This window comes from Schistocerca americana, chromosome 8 (assembly GCF_021461395.2).
Source record: "Schistocerca americana isolate TAMUIC-IGC-003095 chromosome 8, iqSchAmer2.1, whole genome shotgun sequence".
NCBI classification, from domain to species: domain Eukaryota; kingdom Metazoa; phylum Arthropoda; class Insecta; order Orthoptera; family Acrididae; genus Schistocerca; species Schistocerca americana.
In genome coordinates, this window is record NC_060126.1 from 94,703,106 (window position 1) to 94,725,124 (window position 22,019).

Sequence of the window (22,019 nt, forward strand, 5' to 3'; positions counted from 1 at the left end):
CTGTTTGACTCAATGCCCAGGCGTATCAAGGCCGTTATTACGGTCGGAGGTGGTTGTTCTGGGTACTGATTTCTCAGAATCTATGCACCTAAATTGCGTGAATATGTAATCACACGTCAGTTCTAGTATAACATATTTGTCCAATGAATACCCGTTTATTATCTGCATTTCTTCTTGGTGTAGCAATTTTAATGGCCCAGTAGAGTAGCTTATAAAAACGAATATCATTCCGTTAATTTTAATTCACACCGAACATTGTCTCATCAGCAGCAAATGTAAGCACAGAACTCGCGAACTCTGATCAAATTTACCTCAATCAGTAAATTGTTTGAAAGTTCATACGATGTTTGTATGTTTATAACGTTCGATTACAGTTTACCATTGTTCAGTGATATCATTAATCGCTGAGAATGCACTGGTGTTCGAACGTGTTTTTCATTATTCTTGTCCTGCTAAAATATCTGTTTCGGCAGATCTATCTTAAATTGAGCGGGGTTTCAGTAGCAATGTCTCTGTGTTTCAGGCTTATGGGTGACTGGCCCAACACATATACCTTCACAAAAGCAATCGCCGAAGATCTAATACACTCTGAAGCCGTTGGGCTACCCGCCTCGATCATCAGGCCCTCCATAGGTAAGTTCAGCTGTTATATCTCCATGAGATGTGCGTTCACCTCAACCGTTATGGCAGAGCTAGAACCACGGTTCACTAGTATCTCTCAGCACGCACGTATGGGAACCATATTCCTTAGGAAGCAGAAAATAAATAAAGCACTAGTGTAACGTACACGTAATGAAGTATGTTCTCAAACAGGATGGTTGTGGAGCTCATAGAACAAAGAAGTGGCAGACGTGAGTTTTATTCCATGATCGTTTACAATTTAAAAAGTAACAAATTACACCATCACAAGTCACAATTTGAGGTAAAAGCATAACACTAAGCATATTGAAAATGAATGTTTGTCTTCATTGTTTCATCCGAGTTGTTGACAAACGAAAATTATGTTCTTCTGCATCTACATCTACATAAGATACTCCGAAGCCACGGTATGGGGCGTGCCAGCGGCTACCCTGTACCGCTACTAATTATTTCATTTCCTGTTCCACTTGCAAATAGAGCGAGGGGGAAATGAGTATATGCCTCCGTATGTGCCCTAATTTCTCGTATCTTATCTTCGTACTGGTACAGGGTACTCGCCGCCACGCACCATACGGTGGGTTGCGGAGTATCTATGTAGATGTAGATGTAGGTGTAGCTGTAGATGTCTATCTGACGGTTTATATGTTTTCTCCGTTTTGCTTTTTGGGTAATTGTTTGCATCCCTCATCCTACCCTTATTACTTCGATTTTAATTTTGTCATCACTAGTGAAGCTTTTCATAGATCATAAAAAATCATTACCGATGCTTTTAGTTGCCGTATATCTTTATTTCACTATGTTCACATTTCTCCCTCATATACTAAAGTGGCAACTGCCATGAGGTTACAAAATTTCAGTTGTATCACTTTCCCTGTTTTACTCTTAAATGTTCTTATTGCACCACAAAGCTGGTAAGTATTAGTTTCTGTTTTCTATGTATCGACTTGTCGTTCGTATGGTACGTCACTTCCTAAATATCTGTAACGGACTACATGTTCTATCCGTTTACTTTTGAGGACTATTTCTGTTCGTATTATGTGAATACCTAAAAAGGTTATGATTTTAATTTTATTTATAAATATAGTCAGATTGTAGCTTGCGGATGTCGTATTTAGTTTCTGCAAGGCCATTTGTAATTTATCGTCGCTGTCTTGTATGATACTTAAACTATCCGTGAATAACATCGCATTAATATGTTTAATCCTGAGTTTTTTGTTATGGGTTGGTACCCTTACATGGAAAAAGATAGACTCTCGAAAGTGTTTCATCGAGCCTCGGAACAATTCTACTAAAATATAAAACGACCCGGCATGAATAAGGACATGAAAAAGGGGTTAATGGACTATCTGTTGTAAGGTAGTGATAATAATAATAATAATAATAAGAACAACTTCGCGTAGCAGAATGGCGAAGTGGACATTTTTCTATTGGGCGCCACTTCGGCAACTTCCGCGTCCTTAAACTATCCCTGTTATCCAAACGGGGAAAGGGGCCTTAGTTTAACAGTGACCTTCTCACAGATATAAAATAGAACAACTAACAATCACTACTGCATACATTTATGACTGGGAAGGAAGGTGTAACTTTCTCTAAATTCCGGGTGTGCATGATGTAATTATGATTTCACACAATTTCATCACTGTATTACTTGTCTGGGAAATCATAAACAGCATTACCAAAAGCTACTGATATAGCGAACTGACCAGCGCAGCAGCTGCAGAAGACATGCGAACTGTGGTACCTGCAGTCTGCATAGTTTCGCAGACTGCAGACAACGCCCTGTTGATGCAGCCATTGTCACTGAGAGAGACACAGCACTGGTCGAGATTCGGCAGTAAAACAGTCCAAATACCCGTCTGGCCATCCTGTGTTAGAATTTCCGTGATTTGTCAAAATCGCTTAAGTTAAATGGTGGATCGGTTGCTTTGTAAAAGGGCACGGGCGATTACCTTCCCCATCCTTATCCAATCAGAGTTCGTTCTTCGTCTCCACTGAACCCGTTTTCGACAGAAGTTTCATCTGCCTTTGTTTTATAGCCATCTTTCTCTGTCTCTTGCTATCTTTACCATCTGGTTGTAGTTCCTGCAGTTCTTTCCACTGCTGCTCTGTATTATGTTAATGAATGTTCTTTTCCGTTTAATTAGTTTCAGTGTTAGTAGTTCATTGCCAACTGCCTTGACACAACGGTAACACCGGTTCCCGTCACACCACCGAAGTTAAGCGCTGTCGGGCTTCGCTAATACTTGGCTGGGTCAACGTCTGGGTCTGCAGGGTGCTGTTGGCAAGAAGGGCGCGCTCAGCCCTCGCGAGGCCAACCGAGGCGCTACTTGATTGAGAAGTAGTGAACCGCTCACGAAAATTCATAGCGGCCGGAAGAGCGGCGTGCTGACCACATGACCCTCCGTATCCACATCCGGTGACGCCTAAAGGCTGAGGAATGACGCGGCGGCAAGTCGGTACCGCTGAACCTTCATGGCCTGTTCGGATGTTTTTTTTTCCTTAATAGTACGTTGCACATCTTTTTCCGTCTAGAGTGTTTCTGTGGCTCTTCTCGACATACATATTTCTTTTCCTTCAGAACTATGTTTTAATATAGTCCCAATAAATTATTGTTTCTGTATTAACATCATCGTTCGTAAATAAATAATTTTTGTTTCGACAGGTTTGTTTGGTATTAAACTAGTCATTTGCTACCCATTATATTTCTGTTGTCATCTCTTTGTAAGGACACAGGCGATGCTGTCGCCACTGCCTCTTGGATGTAGTGCCACTGAGTCCGGGAATCCCTATCATTCTAGAAGCAGCGAGAGTTTTTGGGCCGGCCGTTCTGCGGGGCGCGGGATGGCCGTCTGGCGGTAGTGACAGGACGGACCGGTGGAGCGAGTGCCTAAGTTCTTGGATTGTAGGGGCAATGGCTACCTCTGCGAAAGAAATAGAAACCCTATGTGAACGTGCTTGTTATGTGAAAGAGCTAAGGCAGACAGGAAATATTAGTTGATATTATTTGATTGAATCATGAAAGGATGGTGCTTCAATATTCAGTCCTTATCTTAGCTACCCATTCACGTTAATGATAATTATTTGTAACGAAGTTTCTTGTTCAGGAGGTGGAATGGATTGAAAGTACATTTTCCACTAGATACATGGTCACGGCTAATTAGTTAGGCACAAATTCCTTGGGCGGAAGATCCCCGTTTTAGCTGTCGAACTGAACTTTTGCCCGATTTCCTAACATGAAACAGACAGCTTTTCCAAGAAAATTATTAAAATAAAGGGTGAATGGGGGTTGGCTAATAGTTGTAATGCGCGATAGAACTTGGGACTGTAGCAAAAATTCGGAGAACCGAACTGTAACTAATGAATGCGACCAAGAAGAAATAGACTGAACAGCAAACAGACGCAGAGTAATTTCGATACCGCAACCAGATCCCACGCCAGTCTTCGCAGTGGCTTACAAGGCGTTTGTTCAACCGGTTTTTGAGTATTGTTCATCTACGTGGGATCCCTACCAGGCAGGACTGATAGAATAGATATGGAAGATACAACGAAGGGAGGCGCGTTTTTACACAGGATCGCTTAACCGGCGCAAGAGTGTTACGGAGATGCCCAACAAAATCCATTGACAGGCATTACAAGAGAGGCGTTGTGCATCACGGAGAGATTTAGTATTAAAATTTCGACAGTGCACTTTTCGGGAAGAATTGGACAACGTATTACTTCTCCTGACATATTTTCTAGAGAATGACCACGGGGAGAAAATTTGAGAATTTAGAGGCAACAAAGAGGGTTATCGACAATTTTTCTTCCCATGCACTAATTACGAGTGAAACAGAGTTGGAGGGCTCAGTTAGTGGTACAAAAAGTACTCTCCTCCATACACCATTAGGTGGCTTGCGGAGTATGAGTAGATGTACATGAGGAAGACACAGTATGCAGCACCAGGCCGATGGAGATAATTCGAAAACGTATGTGTCGCAAGAGGTTAGGCCATTAACAACGATGAGAATTTAGAAAGAAAACTAACAACAATGTGGACTGAGATTTGCTATAGGGTGAAAATTGGAGAAAAGTGTGTAAAAAGAACGTGTGACGTGTATGGTAAAAGTTTGAATTTTGTAGAGAGGTGTTTAAGACTTTGTTGTGACTATAAGAGAAAGAAATTTAGCAAAATGGAACCGTTGGATCCCAGAAATAAAATCGAACGGGAGTAGATAGACAAAGAAAGTGGGTTTTGTGAAAATGGAGAATTTTCACTTAAGTTGATAGTAGAAAATTGATAAAAGTGGAAGATATTTCGACAGAAATAATCAATTATCCAATAGGGAGTTGAAGAGAATTACGTCTACCAGAGCCCTCGTCTTTCTGCCATGTACGAGGGTTGGAACTTTAATAGTGGCAACTATTTATTTACAGCTTGTACTAAATACATACGTGTTTCACAGTTTTACTGAGCTTCAAAGTAGTTACCAGCATTGTGTATAATCCGTTGCCAGCGATCTGGAAGTCGTAGGATACTTTTAGCAGTGCCAATCGTGTTGACAGTTCGAGCGACGCGGTTTATTGCCCGACGAATTTGTAGCAGTTCTGAAGCGAATGCTGTGAAGTGTTTCCTTCCTTCAGTTTATAAATCGAGTCGGAATTACGACGGCTTAAGTCAGGGGAGTGCGGTAGGTAGTATAGCACTTAGCAGCCCCATCAGTGAAACGAGTCAGTAACAGTTTGCACTGTACGTGCTTGAGCGTTGTCCTGCAAAATGATGGTCAGGTCCTGCAGAAATTGTCATCACTTCTGTCTCTATGATGTTCATTTTTGTAACACATCCTACGACCAGCTTAGAGACAGAAGTGATGACACTTTCTGCAAGACTTGACCATCATTTTTCAGGACAATGCTCGAGCACGTACAGTGCCAGCTGTTACTGATTTGTTTGACTGATGGGGCTGCTAAGTGCTATACCAACTACTGCACTCCCCTGACTTAAACGCTCGTGAGTTCAACTCGATTTCTGAACTGAAGGAAACACTTCACGGCATTCGCCTCAGAGCTGCTGCAAATTCGTTGGGCAATAGACCGCGCCGTTCGAACTGTCAACACAAATGGCACTGTTAAGAGTATCCTCCGACTTCCACAACGCTGGCAACGGGTTATACACAATGCTGGTGACTACTTTAAAGGTCAGGAAAACTTTGAAAAACGTATCTATTTTGTACTAGATGTAAATAAATAGTTGCCACTATTAAAGTCCCAACCCTTGCACATGGCAGAAAAACGAAGGCTCTTTTAGAAGCAGGAAGTTGGCTTTGTGCGATAGCAAACAATGATTATAACGAGTTATTACTATCTGAAGTAGAAATAAAATGCGTGCCCGTAACTGGTTGTAAAATTAAAGGAGCTATTGGGAAGGCTGGAAAAACTATTTGCTGCCAGTCAATGTTAAAAGCGAAAATGGGAGAAGAAACTTACTGTGTTGATTCTGTCATGGTGCCTGGATTAGAAGAGGGATTTGTTATTGGTTTGATTGGCTCTCAGAGAAAAGGGCGGAAATTGACTACGGGAAAAGTGGATTGAGAATAGCAGAAAACGATGAAATAAAAATAAAAAACGCAGTTTAAAGAAGGAACAGCAGTACATACAAAGTTTTCAGGAATTTACCTTGTGGTTGTGAGGGAGGACTATGGGAAAGACAGAAAAATGGCAAGGGAAACGACAGAACACTGGCAAGGGAAATCGAAGAAGATGAAGATCACGTAGAATGGAAAGAACAAGATGGACTCACCCCAGAAGGAGTACGAGCGAAGATGTAAGGCATCGCAAGCATGGAACCCAAAGGAGGAGGAGGAGGAGATTACTGTTTAACGTCCCGTCGACAACGAGGTCATTAGAGACGGAGCACAAGCTCGGATTAGGGAAGGATGGGGAAGGAAATCGGCCGTGCCCTTTCTAAGGAACCATCCCGGCATTTGTCTGAAGCGATTTAGGGAAATCACGGAAAACCTAAATCAGAATGGCCGGACGCGGGATTGAACCGTCGTCCTCCCGAATGCGAGTCCAGTGTACTAACCACTGCGCCACCTCGCTCGGTGGAACCCAAAGGAACGGAGAAGTTAATTAATTTGTTTTTGGAATACAGAGAAGTATTTAGTAAGAGACATAGCATCGCAAATGGACCGCCATACAGAATTAAAAGGAAGCCACATAAGCCGTCTTTTTTACTACCAGATAAAACACTACTTGCTCAAAACTGGCTGTGGAAAAGGCAGTGCGAAACGTGTTGTTGTCATCAGGTGTGATCGAACGGGCCAGCAGTCAATATAACATTCTCTTAGAGGTTCTTGCTAAGAAAAAGGGGCAAATTCGTCGGATTTCGGGTGCTCGGCAAGAGAATACAGTATTCGATCGGGAACGAGATAGACCAGTAAATGTCGAACAATTTCTTCAGAAATTGAAAGGGATGCAATTTTTCATAAGTCTAGATTGACAACCGGCTACCGCCAGTTACCCTTCTATATGAAGGCAATTGTTACCAGTTTCGGATGATACCTCTTGAGTTAAACGGTAGTCATCCGGAAATTAGACGGAGTGTTAGGAGAAAAGTTATTGAAGAAAACTGCAGTTTACTTTGACGATTTTTCACTATTTAGCAAAAACTGGTAAGGACATCTGTAGGCTTTAAAATAAGTATTTTCGAGGTGTAAGTCGTCTGGGGTCCGTTTGAATGCATGACAGGAAATTAACTTTTTGGGTCACGTAATTGATGCTGACGGTATAAGGCCGAATCTAGACAAACTAAGGGGTATAAAGGAATTTCTATTGCCGGGAAACAAAAAGCCGCATAAAACTTTTTTGGGTAATGTGGATTCTGCCGTCGATTCTTAAGTGACCAAATGCTGAACAGCATAATGTATGGTCCTGATCAGATAAATGTACAGAAGACTGTCAGAAAATTAAGGAGACACTATGAAATTCTACAATACACTAGCCCTCCACTATCACCATCAGGAACGAAGACGACCTGCTCCTCCACTAAAACTACTTATGGATCCTGTTTAACTGGAATAGAAACGGGCCAACAATGACTTTTCATGACTGGAATATTATTATGATGATGATAATGACGATGCAAAGTCTTTTACCATCGATATTCATGTAAGACAATTGCATATAATAAAAAGACATTATTACTCATATAAAACTAGTACGAAGTAATTAAAAGAAAGAACACTATCATATTTAAAACAATTTAACATTTCTCAAAAATAATTCATGCACAGAACAAACCTCATGCGGTCATTAATGTTTGCGTATCTACATATTTTGCACCGGAGTGACTATTTTTACCAACCTTTCAGAGACTTAACAATCTGTCATACATTTTGGTCCTTGAGGAAATAGCTTCCTAAATATTGGTGTTTTCATATTATCAGTGCTTACTCATTTTGGAAAAAATACTTTCTATTTTTGCATTTGAGCCTGGAAGGTAAAGGATAAATTCTATAAACGAGGGAAGGTTGTTGTTACAATGTTTTTCTTCCTGAATTATAATTTTTTCTTCCTGAATTCTTTGAAAATTTGCATGCACCTATCCTGTATTGCTACACTCCTGGAAATTGAAATAAGAACACCGTGAATTCATTGTCCCAGGAAGGGGAAACTTTATTGACACATTCCTGGGGTCAGATACATTACATGATCACACTGACAGAACCACAGGCACATAGACACAGGCAACAGAGCATGCACAATGTCGGCACTAGTACAGTGTACATCCACCTTTCGCAGCAATGCAGGCTGCTATTCTCCCATGGAGACGATCGTAGAGATGCTGGATGTAGTCCTGTGGAACGGCTTGCCATGCCATTTCCACCTGGCGCCTCAGTTGGACCAGCGTTCGTGCTGGACGTGCAGACCGCGTGAGACGACGCTTCATCCAGTCCCAAACATGCTCAATGGGGGACAGATCCGGAGATCTTGCTGGCCAGGGTAGTTGACTTACACCTTCTAGAGCACGTTGGGTGGCACGGGATACATGCGGACGTGCATTGTCCTGTTGGAACAGCAAGTTCCCTTGCCGGTCTAGGAATGAAAGAACGATGGGTTCGATGACGGTTTGGATGTACTGTGCACTATTCAGTGTCCCCTCGACGATCACCAGTGGTGTACGGCCAGTGTAGGAGATCGCTCCCCACACCATGATGCCGGGTGTTGGCCCTGTGTGCCTCGGTCGTATGCAGTCCTGATTGTGGCGCTCACCTGCACGGCGCCAAACACGCATACGACCATCATTGGCACCAAGGCAGAAGCGACTCTCATCGCTAAAGACGACACGTCTCCATTCGTCCCTCCATTCACGCCTGTCGCGACACCACTGGAGGCGGGCTGCACGATGTTGGGGCGTGAGCGGAAGACGGCCTAACGGTGTGCGGGACCGTAGCCCAGCTTCATGGAGACGGTTGCGAATGGTCCTCGCCGATACCCCAGGAGCAAGAGTGTCCCTAATTTGCTGGGAAGTGGCGGTGCGGTCCCCTACGGCACTGCGTAGGATCCTACGGTCTTGGCGTGCATCCGTGCGTCGCTGCGGTCCGGTCCCAGGTCGACGGGCACGTGCACCTTCCGCCGACCACTGGCGACAACATCGATGTACTGTGGAGACCTCACGCCCCACGTGTTGAGCAATTCGGCGGTACGTCCACCCGGCCTCCCGCATGCCCACTATACGCCCTCGCTCAAAGTCCGTCAACTGCACATACGGTTCACGTCCACGCTGTCGCGGCATGCTACCAGTGTTAAAGACTGCGATGGAGCTCCGTATGCCACGGCAAACTAGCTGACACTGACGGCGGCGGTGCACAAATGCTGCGCAGCTAGCGCCATTCGACGGCCAACACCGCGGTTCCCGGTGTGTCCGCTGTGCCGTGCGTGTGATCACTGCTTGTACAGCCCTCTCGCAGTGTCCGGAGCAAGTATGGTGGGTCTGACACACCGGTGTCAATGTGTTCTTTTTTCCATTTCCAGGAGTGTATATTGTTAGCATTCTATGCACATAATTTTTCTACTAAAATTATTTTAGCCATACAAAAGTCATCAAATAGGAATGACACAGGCAGGATTACATAACCTATGTCTTGTATTATTGAAACACTGGCCTCCACATCTCACATATTTGGTTTTGATCTCAAAGTAGATCAACCGAAATCGGTGTCATGCGGAAAATTCTAAATCCATGAAACTACTGTAGATAGTCATATGGTACACTGTATAACATGTTTACAAATGAATAAAATCTATCTTGAGCTGGTCGGTCACACTCATACAGTTTCAGTAACAGGACTTTAACTTGGAGACTCAAAACATTAGCTACTATTTCTCCTATTTCTTCCCTACGTTTTTAGTAGCTCACAACAACGCAATGCTTCTGAAAAACTACCATCCAGCCTTTCAATGTCTAGAATACTTGTTTGAAAGATATATAGCTGACTGTGCGCATACCAGAACCATAGTTCTGATTCCTCGTTATTGAAAAATGAATGCAAAGCAGCAGGGCACCTTGATTCTGACAGAAAAAGTGATTTTAAAGCAGGATACAATTTTACAATCCTTTAAAATGCAGGCAATAATGCTGACCACCTTGTGCTGATGTAACCCAGTACTAGGTGATATTCAATATTCACAAGTTTGCAGAGTTCCTTTAGATGTTCCATCCGTACATTGTATATATGGAAACACTTATAAATTTTACCCACGATGTTTCCTGCATCGACTGCTTACTTGCCTACCGCTGTTTCCACGCTGTGCTGAGTAACCAATCCCTACAAGAGACTTTGTCAGACTTACTTCTAATTTGCTGAAAACGTTTTCCTTACCTTCTCTCCTGACGCAGTAAAACACATTATTCATATTATCACCTGAGTGCACACAAATTTTGATTCCAAATTATGGGATTGTATAACATGCAGTACACGCTGTGATAAGACAGCTGATGTTTTATTTTCGACAGAACAGAAATTCTACAATTTTACACATAACCCACCTTTTGGGTTTGAAATATCACACAATGAGAGGAAGTAATTTAGTAGGTTTCAGATGGTTCAAATGGCTCTGAGCACTATGGGACTTAACATCTGAGGTCATCAGTCCCCTAGAACTTAGAACTACTTAAACCTAACTAACCTAAGGGCATCACACACATCCACGCCCAAGGCAGAATTCGAACCTGCGACCGTAGCGGTCGCGCCGTTCCAGACTGAAGCGCCTAGAATTAGTAGGTTTACGATTGCTGGTATCGACAGAAACGCTTGTAGAATTCACTTCATTAATGTCTTCAGTAAGAAACTATTTACACCGTGGAGCCAACACATTATTAACAATACATTCTGTTTTTGTCTTTGCACAACTAAAATTGATATCATACAAGTTCTTAATTATTTTCAATGTGGATCCCATGGAATTATAACTGTGACACAGAGTGTGCTAGACAACTGTTCCTTCTGGCACAGCCAATTTTAATTCTTCATTGCCTGAGATAGAAGGAATTCGTAAAAGTTACTAACACAATAAGAAAAATTTGCAGTAGTTAATAACAAAAGTATAAGATTTCAGTATTCCATTATTCTGTCAACATACCTAATGTTGTACTGGATCAGAAGGCGCTCATCTTCGATGATGTTGCTGCAGCTGTTGAACCCAGTTTACGTTTCTTAGTTTTCTCGTGCTGTAAAATGTCTCAACTTCCACCATGTGCTATGGAAAATATGTTGTGGCAAGTTGTGTAACAAACCTCAAAATTTATTTTGGTACTTTCCCAGAAAGGATACTTTTCCTTTAGTTTAGTTGAAAACAAGCCCTTGCATTTAGGCTTAATTTGAAGAAATGTTCTATCGCAGTAGGGGAAAGAAAGATTCTCTGAATACTGAGTGTGAATACAATACTGAAATGATTATTCAAAAAACTGAACAAGAGCGCATGCGCTTCTTAAAGCATTCGTGACTCAACAGTCACCACTGAGCTGAGGTCGACACAGAATGCACAGAAAATGAATAGCAATTGTCGATTTCCCAATAAAAGAACAAAACATGTCACTAAATTTAAATCTTCCATAAACAATGGTTTTTACTTCTCAACTAAGTTATGCATTGCTGCTGATTGAAAGTAAATTCTAACATGGTTTAATGCAATCCTGATATAGGAGGCGTGGAAGGGGTGGAAGGAGGGGAAGTGACTGTTGACCGTTGCAATCTTGTGTGGAAGCAAACAGTTACTTCAAGAGAAACCTAACAAAGATAAATAAATCTGTAACATAGAAAAAAGGTAATTTTACGATGTATTTTCAGAATTACAAATCCAAATATTTTCAGATAATTATACATAACGTAAATACAAATCAGCAGAATTAATTTATGTCATAAAACGTATTTGCGAAATTTCAGTATACGGGACATTTGTATCTCCCCACGGGGGACGCCGGACACCTGGGCCATGAAAGGGCACTGTTCCGTTTTTTTTACGGGCTTACATCGCCCACGCTGATAACTAAAACGACAATGAAGCACTTTCGTTGAAGTTAAAGGGGGCTACATTTAACTATAATTACATTCTACTAGCAGTCAGTGTCAATACCCTCCCGTGTAGCCTTCGAAATCCCGCTGATAGTCAACGAAGTAATGAGGTTTCAGGCAACAACAGCAGCTGTTTGTGTTTTGTCGCCATTTTTCACCGGGGCAGTAGAAACAAGAGGAAGAGGAAGAGAGAAGCAGAACATGTTTCATTTAAGCGTAGTTTCAGTCTGTTAGAAGCTGTGTTCTTTTCTTGTGTTGGAATGATGTGTTACTGAAGTCTAGTTACTGCATGTAGCCATTGTAATTCCTGTTATTCATAGTGCCTCGCAAATGCGTAAACAGTGTTGGCAATTTTTGCTACATTTTCGGACAGACCAATAACGCCATATGTTAGCAAGGCGTACAATTATACTTTGGCTATGAAATTCGGGACTAAGACAAGCCCTGGGTTCCTCATGTGTGTTGCATATCTTCGTGATTGAATAGTAAAAGATCTTCGATGGACTTTGCGACACCCATAACCTGGCAAAAATCATCGAACCATCTGAATGATTGTTACCTTTGTATGACAACTCCATTAATAGATAGTATTTCCAAGGGGAAAAAGTCCTCCTTCGCGTATGATAACATAGTCTCGGCCATGCGATCAGTGCCTCACTGGGAGAGACTGACTGTCCCCTCTCTGATAGTGAGGAGGGCGGTAGCGAAACTAGTGTGCTGCACCTTCAAAACACAGTCCCAGTTCTTCGAAACATCCAGTTTTATATGTCCTAGCGGGGGATCTGGAATTTCCGAAAGGTAGAACTGAACTGTTGGCCTCAAGACTACAACAGTGAAACTATGTTGATAAAAAGGTAAATGTGGCTGCATTCCGAAACAACCACACGTCATTCCTTCCATTTTTTTCGCAAGTGAAAAACCTTGGTATTTTGTAGTGATGTATGAGGCCTAATGGAGCAATTGGCTGGGTACTGACTGAAAAAGTGATCAATGAAGGTTGTTCATTGATTCCTCCAAAGGAAGTCTCAAGTGGGTGCTACTACGTAATGACAACTTGTTACCATCGATTCCGATTGGGTATGCACCTTACACGAAAGAAAAAAATGATAACACGAAACGTTATTATTGAGACTGAGCTGTGACAAGTTTAAATGGCAGATTTCGGGGGATCTGAAAGTCATAGACGTATTACTTGGACTACAACAAGGCTACATCCAATTCTGTTGCTTCCTTTGCCTCTGGGATAGCCTCGGCAAAGAACTTCACCACAAAAAGACAAGACTCCAAAGAGTTTGTTGGTTTTATGATAGAGCGAGAGCCATGAGGAAAACATTAAGGACTTGTGAAATCTGCCAAAAGATTAAAACATCAACAGTGCAGCAGAAGGGGTACATACACCAGATATAACGGAAATAAATTAAAGAAACAGTCGCTGTGGATGTAGTCGGGCCTCTACCAAAGTCTGTGGTGGCTGTAAATTACATGTAAGTGGCCACTGAACTATTTTCCTGTTACATGAGGTTGTATCATGTTAGAAAAGCAAGTGGACATAAAACGGTAGTAAAATGATGAAGGAATATTTTAAACATGTGTGTATACTAAGAAAAGTGATAATGGAAGTCAATTTATAAGTAAAGTGTGGGTGGAAATGTTTAAACAACCTAGAACCCGTATCTATATCCAGATACAGAAAAGTGCCAAATTTGGCAGATTGAGTTACTAAGGAAATTAACTTAATAAACATAATAATGCGGTGCAATGGACGGGTAACGATGAAGATGTAATAAATTATGTGCCTCATGACTCTATGGGATATACTCCAGTTGAGTTACTATTCAATAATATAAAATAAAGTGTAATTCAAGAGAACCTTAACAACATGCTCGAGTGAAATGCAACCTGGGAAGAGAGGCAAAACCAACACCTTCGAAGAAAGCAGAAGAAAGAAAGAAACAATTTGACAAGGTGGTTGACTCTATCGTGAATCATGAGGGAGACTTAGTGTTGATATGGAACCATGTCAAGTCAAAGAAGGAGGAAGAAGAAATAAAGAAGTGCCACCATGTGTATAAAGGCCCATACAAACTGATAAGGTTGGAGCATCCAAACGCATTAGAATTGGAAGAGCACCGAAGTGGTAAATACCGCGGTAGCGAGAATGTGGAAAATAAGGAAAGATATAATATAAATCCACTTCAAATATCTGTGAATTAAAATAAATAGGAAAGATAAATGGGGGAATCTATCTGAACGAAGACCAGTAACTAGACTGTGTTAGTATACAAGGTATTATTATTTGGTCTTGTTGAAGTCTATTGAGCCTAGAACTATAAAAAGTGTGATATGTTTAGTAAATTCAACATGTGTATAGGATATGGACGCTGTTAGCCAGTGCAATGCGTAAGATAAACTGTGTACTGGTATAACGAACTACTACCTTTGCTGACACGGGTTAAGACATGATGCAGGGGTTACCCATCTGTCATCTGAAGCTGCTGTTGGCGTTCATCATATGTTTCATTGTAAATCGTCACCATGTGAGGGCAACACCGCAGCGTGAGGCAGTATGGTGTTGAGCCAGCAGCTGAGATCGGTGCGAGTAAAAACCATTCGGCTACATTCGGAAACAATCGAGTGCATCAGTACAGCGAGTCGTCGGCAGGAGCAGCAGCGTCGCTACGCTCAGTAAGGCTGTAAGGCGTGGTTGCTGTGGTAAAACGCCAGCAGCCGAGATGGGCCCGGCTTGGAGCTGCTTGCCGGCTTTCGGGAAAACCTGAACAGAGCACTACAGCGACTCATCGCGAAGAGCAACAGCGTCGCTGTGCTCAGGTATGTAGGCGAGGGAAGGCAGAGGCAGAGCCACCTAGTAACAGAGATTGGCAGCAGATCACCACATAAGCGGCTGGCTGTGCATGGGGTCAACATCTGCGGTAGCGCCGGACAGCTGGGGGACTGGACCAGAATAGTCGTTCTGTCAGTAGCACGGCATTGCTTTGAAGACAGGCATGTGCGAGGCAATTGTGCGACGCAATGAAATGATGCTTGTGCAGGATCCTTTCCCTATTGTTATAATAGTGTTGAACCCTGTGCAGAATGCGATTAATAACTGACCAGACCATACAGCAACTGCTTAGATGCTTGACATTTTTCACCAGCCTGAAAAAAATTACAAAATGGGAAATCTTATAAATTAAAAAAATATTCGTGATAATATAGATGTAAATTTCTTCTTTAAATACTTTTGAAGTGCTTTCTATCTCAGAGAACCGACTGTTACATATGGTGTATAGCTAAATGGAAGAAACATGATTTAGATAGAATGTTGTGGAGAGACTCTTCGTTCATTACTATGATATCTACATTGTCTTCTTTTCGTTACTATATTGCGTGCTAAACGTACGTGAAGTGAAATGATTGGGAGCAGTGTTGTTTCTCTTGCAGCAGATATACACATAGGAAGTAGACTGTGTTTTTTATATGAAAAGTATTGCTGTGTGTGAGTTCTTAAGGGACCAAACTGCAGAGGTCATCGGTCCCTAGACTTACACACTACTTAAACTAACCTACGCTAAGAACAACACACACACCCACGCCCGAGGGAGGACTAGAACCTCCAGCGGGAGCGGCCGTGCAGTCAATGACGTGACGCTTGCAACCGCGCGGCCACTCCACACGGTGCAAGGTATTTAATGTTTACAATTTTATCTTACGTTTTATGTGTACTCGATACCCTATACGGAAAGTTTTTTTTATCATTGTCAAAAGCCAGGGAAAGTTAAATTTTGTCAGTTGTGCTACGAATACTTCCTGCTGATATTATTTGGTTCTTGCGGAATTTTAATTCATATTTTGGGCACCTCTCGGGAACTATATTTGTTTTATTCTCAGAATTGTGATTCAGACGATGGCGTTTCAGTATCAACTTAAGCCTTAGGCGATACTGCCTCTTGGAGGTAGCACCGCTGATTCGACGAATCGCCATCATTCTAGAAGCAGCGAGAGTTTTGGCGCTGGCCGTTACACAGGGTGTGGGAAGGCAGTCTGGCGGTAATGATAAGACGGAATGGAGGAGCGAGTGCCTAATTACGCAGATTATAGAGGCTAAAGCTACTTCTGCGAAATAAATAGAAACTCTGTATGAAATTGTTTATTAGTGTGAAAGAGCTAGGGCAGATGGGTATTAAACACAGATAAAGCAGAACATTGTGATCACCGACCTACTATCGGTATAAACATGTTCAGGCGATGGCAGAGTCATCTGTCGAAGAAAGACTGCCAGCCAAACACATGCACAGTGCATGCAGAATCAGTGAGCGTGCAGTCCATGTGCGGAATGGGGAAGGTGCACGATCCATCTGAGTTGGACTGGGGCAGATTATGATGGCCCACAGGTTCGTCACGAGGTGTTTAGAAACAGCACGACTTGTCGGAGTTCGAAGAGTGTTGTGGTGAGTGTCCTCAACACGTGGGCGGCCACTCCTCACTGCATATTTCAGATGTTGTAGGTTGGGGAGACTGCGAGACTATTAAAACACAACAGGCGGCGACTTGTGGCACAACTAACATTAGACATAAATGCTGGGTGGAGTACAAGTGTGTCTGAATACACGGTGCTCCGACCACTCCTAACGATGGGCCTCTGCAACCGATGACCCAAGCATGTGCCAGTGTTAACACCATAAGGTCGGCAACTACCATTCAAATAGGTACGTATTCATCGACACTGGACGTTGGTCCAGTGGCAGAGCATCATATGGTTTCTTCATGATGACGGTGGGAATGTGCGAATCCGTTGTGTTCGGGGACAAGAGCTCTTTGATACCTGTACTGCTGGACGGAGGCAAGCTGGCGGCGGTTCCATTACGCTCCGTGGAACACTAACGTGGGAATCCATGGGTCCACTGGAGGTCGTGTAAGGCATCTACATCTACATCTACATCTACATGACTACTCTGCAATTCACATTTAAGTGTTTGGCAGAGGGTTCATCGAACCACAATCATACTATCTCTCTACCATTCCACTCCCGAACAGCGCGCGGGAAAAACGAACACCTAAACCTTTCTGTTCGAGCTCTGATTTCTCTTATTTTATTTTGATGATCATTCCTACCTATGTAGGTTGGGCTCAACAAAATATTTTCGCATTCGGAAGAGAAAGTTGGTGACTGAAATTTCGTAAATAGATTTCGCCGCGATGAAAAAGTCTTTGCTTTAATGACTTCCATCGCAACTCGCGTCTCATATCTGCCACACTCTCTCCCTTATTACGTGATAATACAAAACGAGCTGCCCTTTTTTGCACCCTTTCGATGTGCTCCGTCAAACCCACCTGGTAAGGATCCCACACCGCGCAGCAATATTCTAACGAGGACGAACGAGTGCAGTGCAAGCTGTCTCTTTAGTGGACTTGTTGCATCTTCTAAGTGTCCTGCCAATGAAACGCAACCTTTGGCTCGCCTTCCCCACAATATTATCTACGTGGTCTTTCCAACTGAAGTTGTTCGTGATTTTAACACCCAGGTACTTGGTTGAATTGACAGCCTTGAGAATTGTACTATTTATCGAGTAATCGAATTCCAACGGATTTCCTTTGGAACTCATGTGGATCACCTCATACTTTTCGTTATTTAGCGTCAACTGCCACCTGCCACACCATACAGCAATCTTTTCTAAACCGATTTGCAACTGATACTGGTCTTCGGATGACCTTACTAGCGGTAAATGACAGAATCATCTGCGAACAACCTAAGAGAATTGCTCAGATTGTCACCCAAGTCGTTTATATAGATCAGGAACAGCAGAGGTCCCAGGACGCTTCCCTGGGGAACACCTGATATCGCTTCAGTTTTACTTGATGATTTGCCGTCTATTACTACGAACTGCGACCTTCCTGACAGGAAATCACGAATCCAGTCGCACAACTGAGACGATACCCCATAGGCCCGCAGCTTGATTAGAAGTCGCTTGTGAGGAACGGTGTCAAAAGCTTTCCGGAAATCCAGGAACCCAGGTGTATGCATCACGAGGGCCAAGAAGTACCGTATAATGGTTGCAGACCATGTACACCCCTTCATGAAGCTCATGTTTCCCTAGGGCAATGGCATATTTCAGCAACATATAGCGCTATGTCATTAGGCCAGTAGTGTAATCGAGTGGTTCGTGGTACACAGTGGCGAGTTACAACTGATGTCCTGGCCCCCCAACTTGCCAGATTTGAACTCAATCAGACGCATTTGGGAGATGATTGAATGTGCAGTGAGAGCTCATCGTCCCCCTCCTCGCAATTTCCTGGAATTTGGTGACAGGTGTATGCAGAGGTGATGCCAACTATCTTCAACGACCTACCAAGGCCTTTCAATGTACGAAACATCGCCATTGTTATCTGTGCCAAAGGTGGACATAGCTGGTGTTAGGTAGGTGGCCATTATGTTCCGACTGATCGCTTTAAGTATGATATTATTTCCTTGAATAATGAGACGACAGTGTTTCGATATTCAGTCTTTTCCTTACCCACTTGTTCATATTAATGACAATTATTTGGAAAAAACTAAAAATTTTCATTCAGCAGGTGCAAAGGACTGAAAGGATATGTACGAATAGGTACACACTCAGGCTAATTATTGGGCTGGTAAATAAACTCGTAGCGTTTTTTCATGAGCGTAATGAACATAACAGGTGCACATAACAGGGTCATTAGTCATCAATAATATACGCTCCTTCACTATTTGAAACGTTCTGCCAACGCTGGAATAACTTTCCGGCTCCGCTACTGTAAAACTAAGGTGGTTTTGAGGTGAACAACTCGTCCAGCCGTGCGCGGAGCGCATTTTTGTCAGGAAACGAAATTTCTTGAAGCTTGCTGTGTAGAATGGGGGAAAGCAGAAGATCTGACGGCTCAAAATGAGGTGGGTGCGGAATGAATTTCCAACCGAACTTCTGTATAATGATTTTTGTCAGTCTAGCAGACTGCGGGTAGGAGTTATCGTGGAGTAGCATCCCTTCACCCAGTCTTCCTGGTCGTTGTCCTTGGATTGCGTCTGCAAGACGTCTCAGTTGTTGATAACAAATGTCAACAGTGATGGATACACCTTGGGAAAGCAATTCATAGTACACCATACCGTTGTTATTCCACCAAATGCATAAACTTATCTTGCACGGATGTGTACAGGTCTTTGTGCTCGGAGTTGATGCTTTGTTTCCGTTCAACCTTTCCTTTCTTTTCTTATGGTAGCACGAAGATACCATTTCTCGTCACCTGATTATGCCGTACCCATACACCCGAGTTTTGAACTTTCGCCATTGCATGCAAATGTCGCACGATGATAGAATGATCATAGTTAATCACATTTGCCAGTTCTCGAGTGCACGGATGTCGATCATTGTGGATTAATGAGTTTAAACGATCTTCATCAAACCCCGAAAGTGTCCCTGAATGTGGAGAGCGGCTAATGCCAAGATAATCCTCCTTGAAACGAGAAAATCCTTTCCTTACCATGCTTTGCCTAGTGGAATTGTCCCATACACGCAGCAAATGGTTCTGGCTGCCTCCGCTGCTGTCACCCGTCAACTGAACTCAATTAGTAGAATATCACGGAAATGTTCCCACTTCTCAACTTGATACACTTTTTTTTTCAGCGTCCAGAGCTCCACTCATTATCTCCAACCGACAGGAGGACAATATGTGAACTTAAATATAAATAAAAATGACAGTCGATAAATAACCCCATCGCACGCAAAATAGAAACTCTGCGAACTTATTCGTCAGCCTAATACTTAGACACATGTTTCTTGGGCATAACATCCCCCCATACCTTAATATAAAACAGATAGTTTTTCCTTGAAGGATATGACGGAAATTGTTGAAATACTCGAGGGGGAGGAAATCTTACATCTTTCTGTGTTTCGTAAGTATAAAATACTTTCCTAACGAAAGTCATAATATGGCACACAAGAATTCTCTTAATATACGGAACTAGTATCTGCTACAGAAGTAAAAGTTGTGGTCTGTCAGAAACATTACAGATAGAGAAAACAGCGACTTACGAGAACACTGATTATTGATGTGGTGTCAAACCCCCTGTGTACCATCTGACGTCCTCCATCTCACTGTCAACAAAACTTAGCTCGGTCGCCACTTACGTGGGAACATCTCCGAGTGTCAGTAAACGATCTCGATTAAACTTGGCGGGTGTGCAGAGGGGGCAATGTAGTGCAACACTTTTTTTTTTTTTTGTTTTGCCTAATTTTACTTTTAAGGTGTAATACGCACCCCGAAAAGTAATTTCTCGTTTCAGATTTAGAGGGACTGACTTCAAAACGAGGAAATAAAAAAAAAATGATTTTATATAAAATATACATAACAATGTTTTTTTATATATCGTCGTTTCGAAGATATTACTTCTAAATCTTAAACGCCAAATTACCTATTATGGTGCGTTTTACCCATTAAAAGTAAAATTGAACGCAAACAAAAAATACATATTGCTCTATTTTTGTCCCCATTCACGCCTGCCACGTTTGTTTACACTTGACAACGTTGCCTTATTAGTGGCAGACATCGGTTTGAAGGTGATATGTTGCTGCGTTCCTACAGTGTCGAGCACCTACCAGGAACCACTGGCACTGTGGGTGGGCAACATGTATGGCCCCACTGCCGCAGGCGCCGGATCGTCTGTGGGACTTCTGCACGCCATGCATATGGATCGCAGTGCACTAGTGGATGGCGTGCCTGCAGACATGGTGGCCAACGCCACCCTCGGCTGTGCGTGGGACACCTGGTGAGTTCTCTGTCTGCTGCAGGATCAGATCCAGCTTTCAGATCTGTGGCCTTACAGGTCCTTCCGTGCGTTTCCCCCCTCCGTCCACCAAACATAACCTGCGCTACCCCCTTTCTTATATGCCACAGATGTTTAGTACATGTATAGTAATGAAAATAAAATATTATGATATAATAATAAATCGTTTGATTATAATAAAACATATAAAATAGTGTAACACAAAAATAATAAATTGTTTGCATCATTGATTAGTACATCATATTATAAAACTAAAAAATTTCAATTAGAGGAATAGAGAAATTGAAATCATGCATCAGAAGAATGTCCCAATTATATGCATAGTCAATTTGTATTAATAACTGTAATAGCTTAGATTAAATAATTATTTACACAATATAAAATGTTGGCTGCAGAAACATTCAGCCAGTAACTGTATATCTTTATCTGGTTGGAATTCTAGCGGTCACAAACAAGTGCATCAACGAAGAGAGACGCTTAAGAAGTTAACTGAAAAGAAAGTTATTGTGTTACAGGCTGCTTGTAGCTTCTAAAATTCTTTGGCGCTTTAGAGACAATAAGTGTATATTCTGTGTAATTACTGGGAAGTTATCTGCGAAATTTGGAATTTTGTATATGCGCAAGTATAGTCCCTTCTATTAATTTCTTTTCTTTTACTTATTTATTTTTGGGACTACCACATCAGTAATTGCGTCGAATGATTGAAGAGCGCCGACGTGGCATGAACTCGACCACTGAAATAGTGCTGGAGGGAATTGAAACCATGAATCCTGCAGGTCTGTCCATAAATTCGTAAGAGTGCGAGGAGGTGGCGATCTCTTCTGAATAGAACGTTGCAAGGCATCCCAGATACAGTCAATAATGTTCATGTTTGGGGAGTATGGTAGCCAGCGGAAGTGTTTAAACTCGGAAGAGTGTTCCTGGAGACACTCTGTAGCAATTGTGGACGTATGGGGTGTCGTATTGTACTGTTGGAATTGTCCAAATGCATTGTAATGCGCAATGGACATGCATGGATGCAGGTGATCAGA

General features: G+C 42.4%; 1 protein-coding gene across 1 annotated transcript in view; it reads left to right on the forward strand.

Moving 5' to 3' along the window:
* Window positions 1-22,019, forward strand: part of LOC124545587 (fatty acyl-CoA reductase wat-like) — a 172,588-nt gene that overhangs the window by 88,015 nt on the left and 62,554 nt on the right. The window contains exons 5-6 of the mRNA XM_047124535.1: window positions 524-633; window positions 20,787-20,970. Of these exons, the coding sequence (XP_046980491.1) occupies window positions 524-633; window positions 20,787-20,970 (294 nt within the window). The remainder of the gene's footprint in view (window positions 1-523; window positions 634-20,786; window positions 20,971-22,019) is intronic.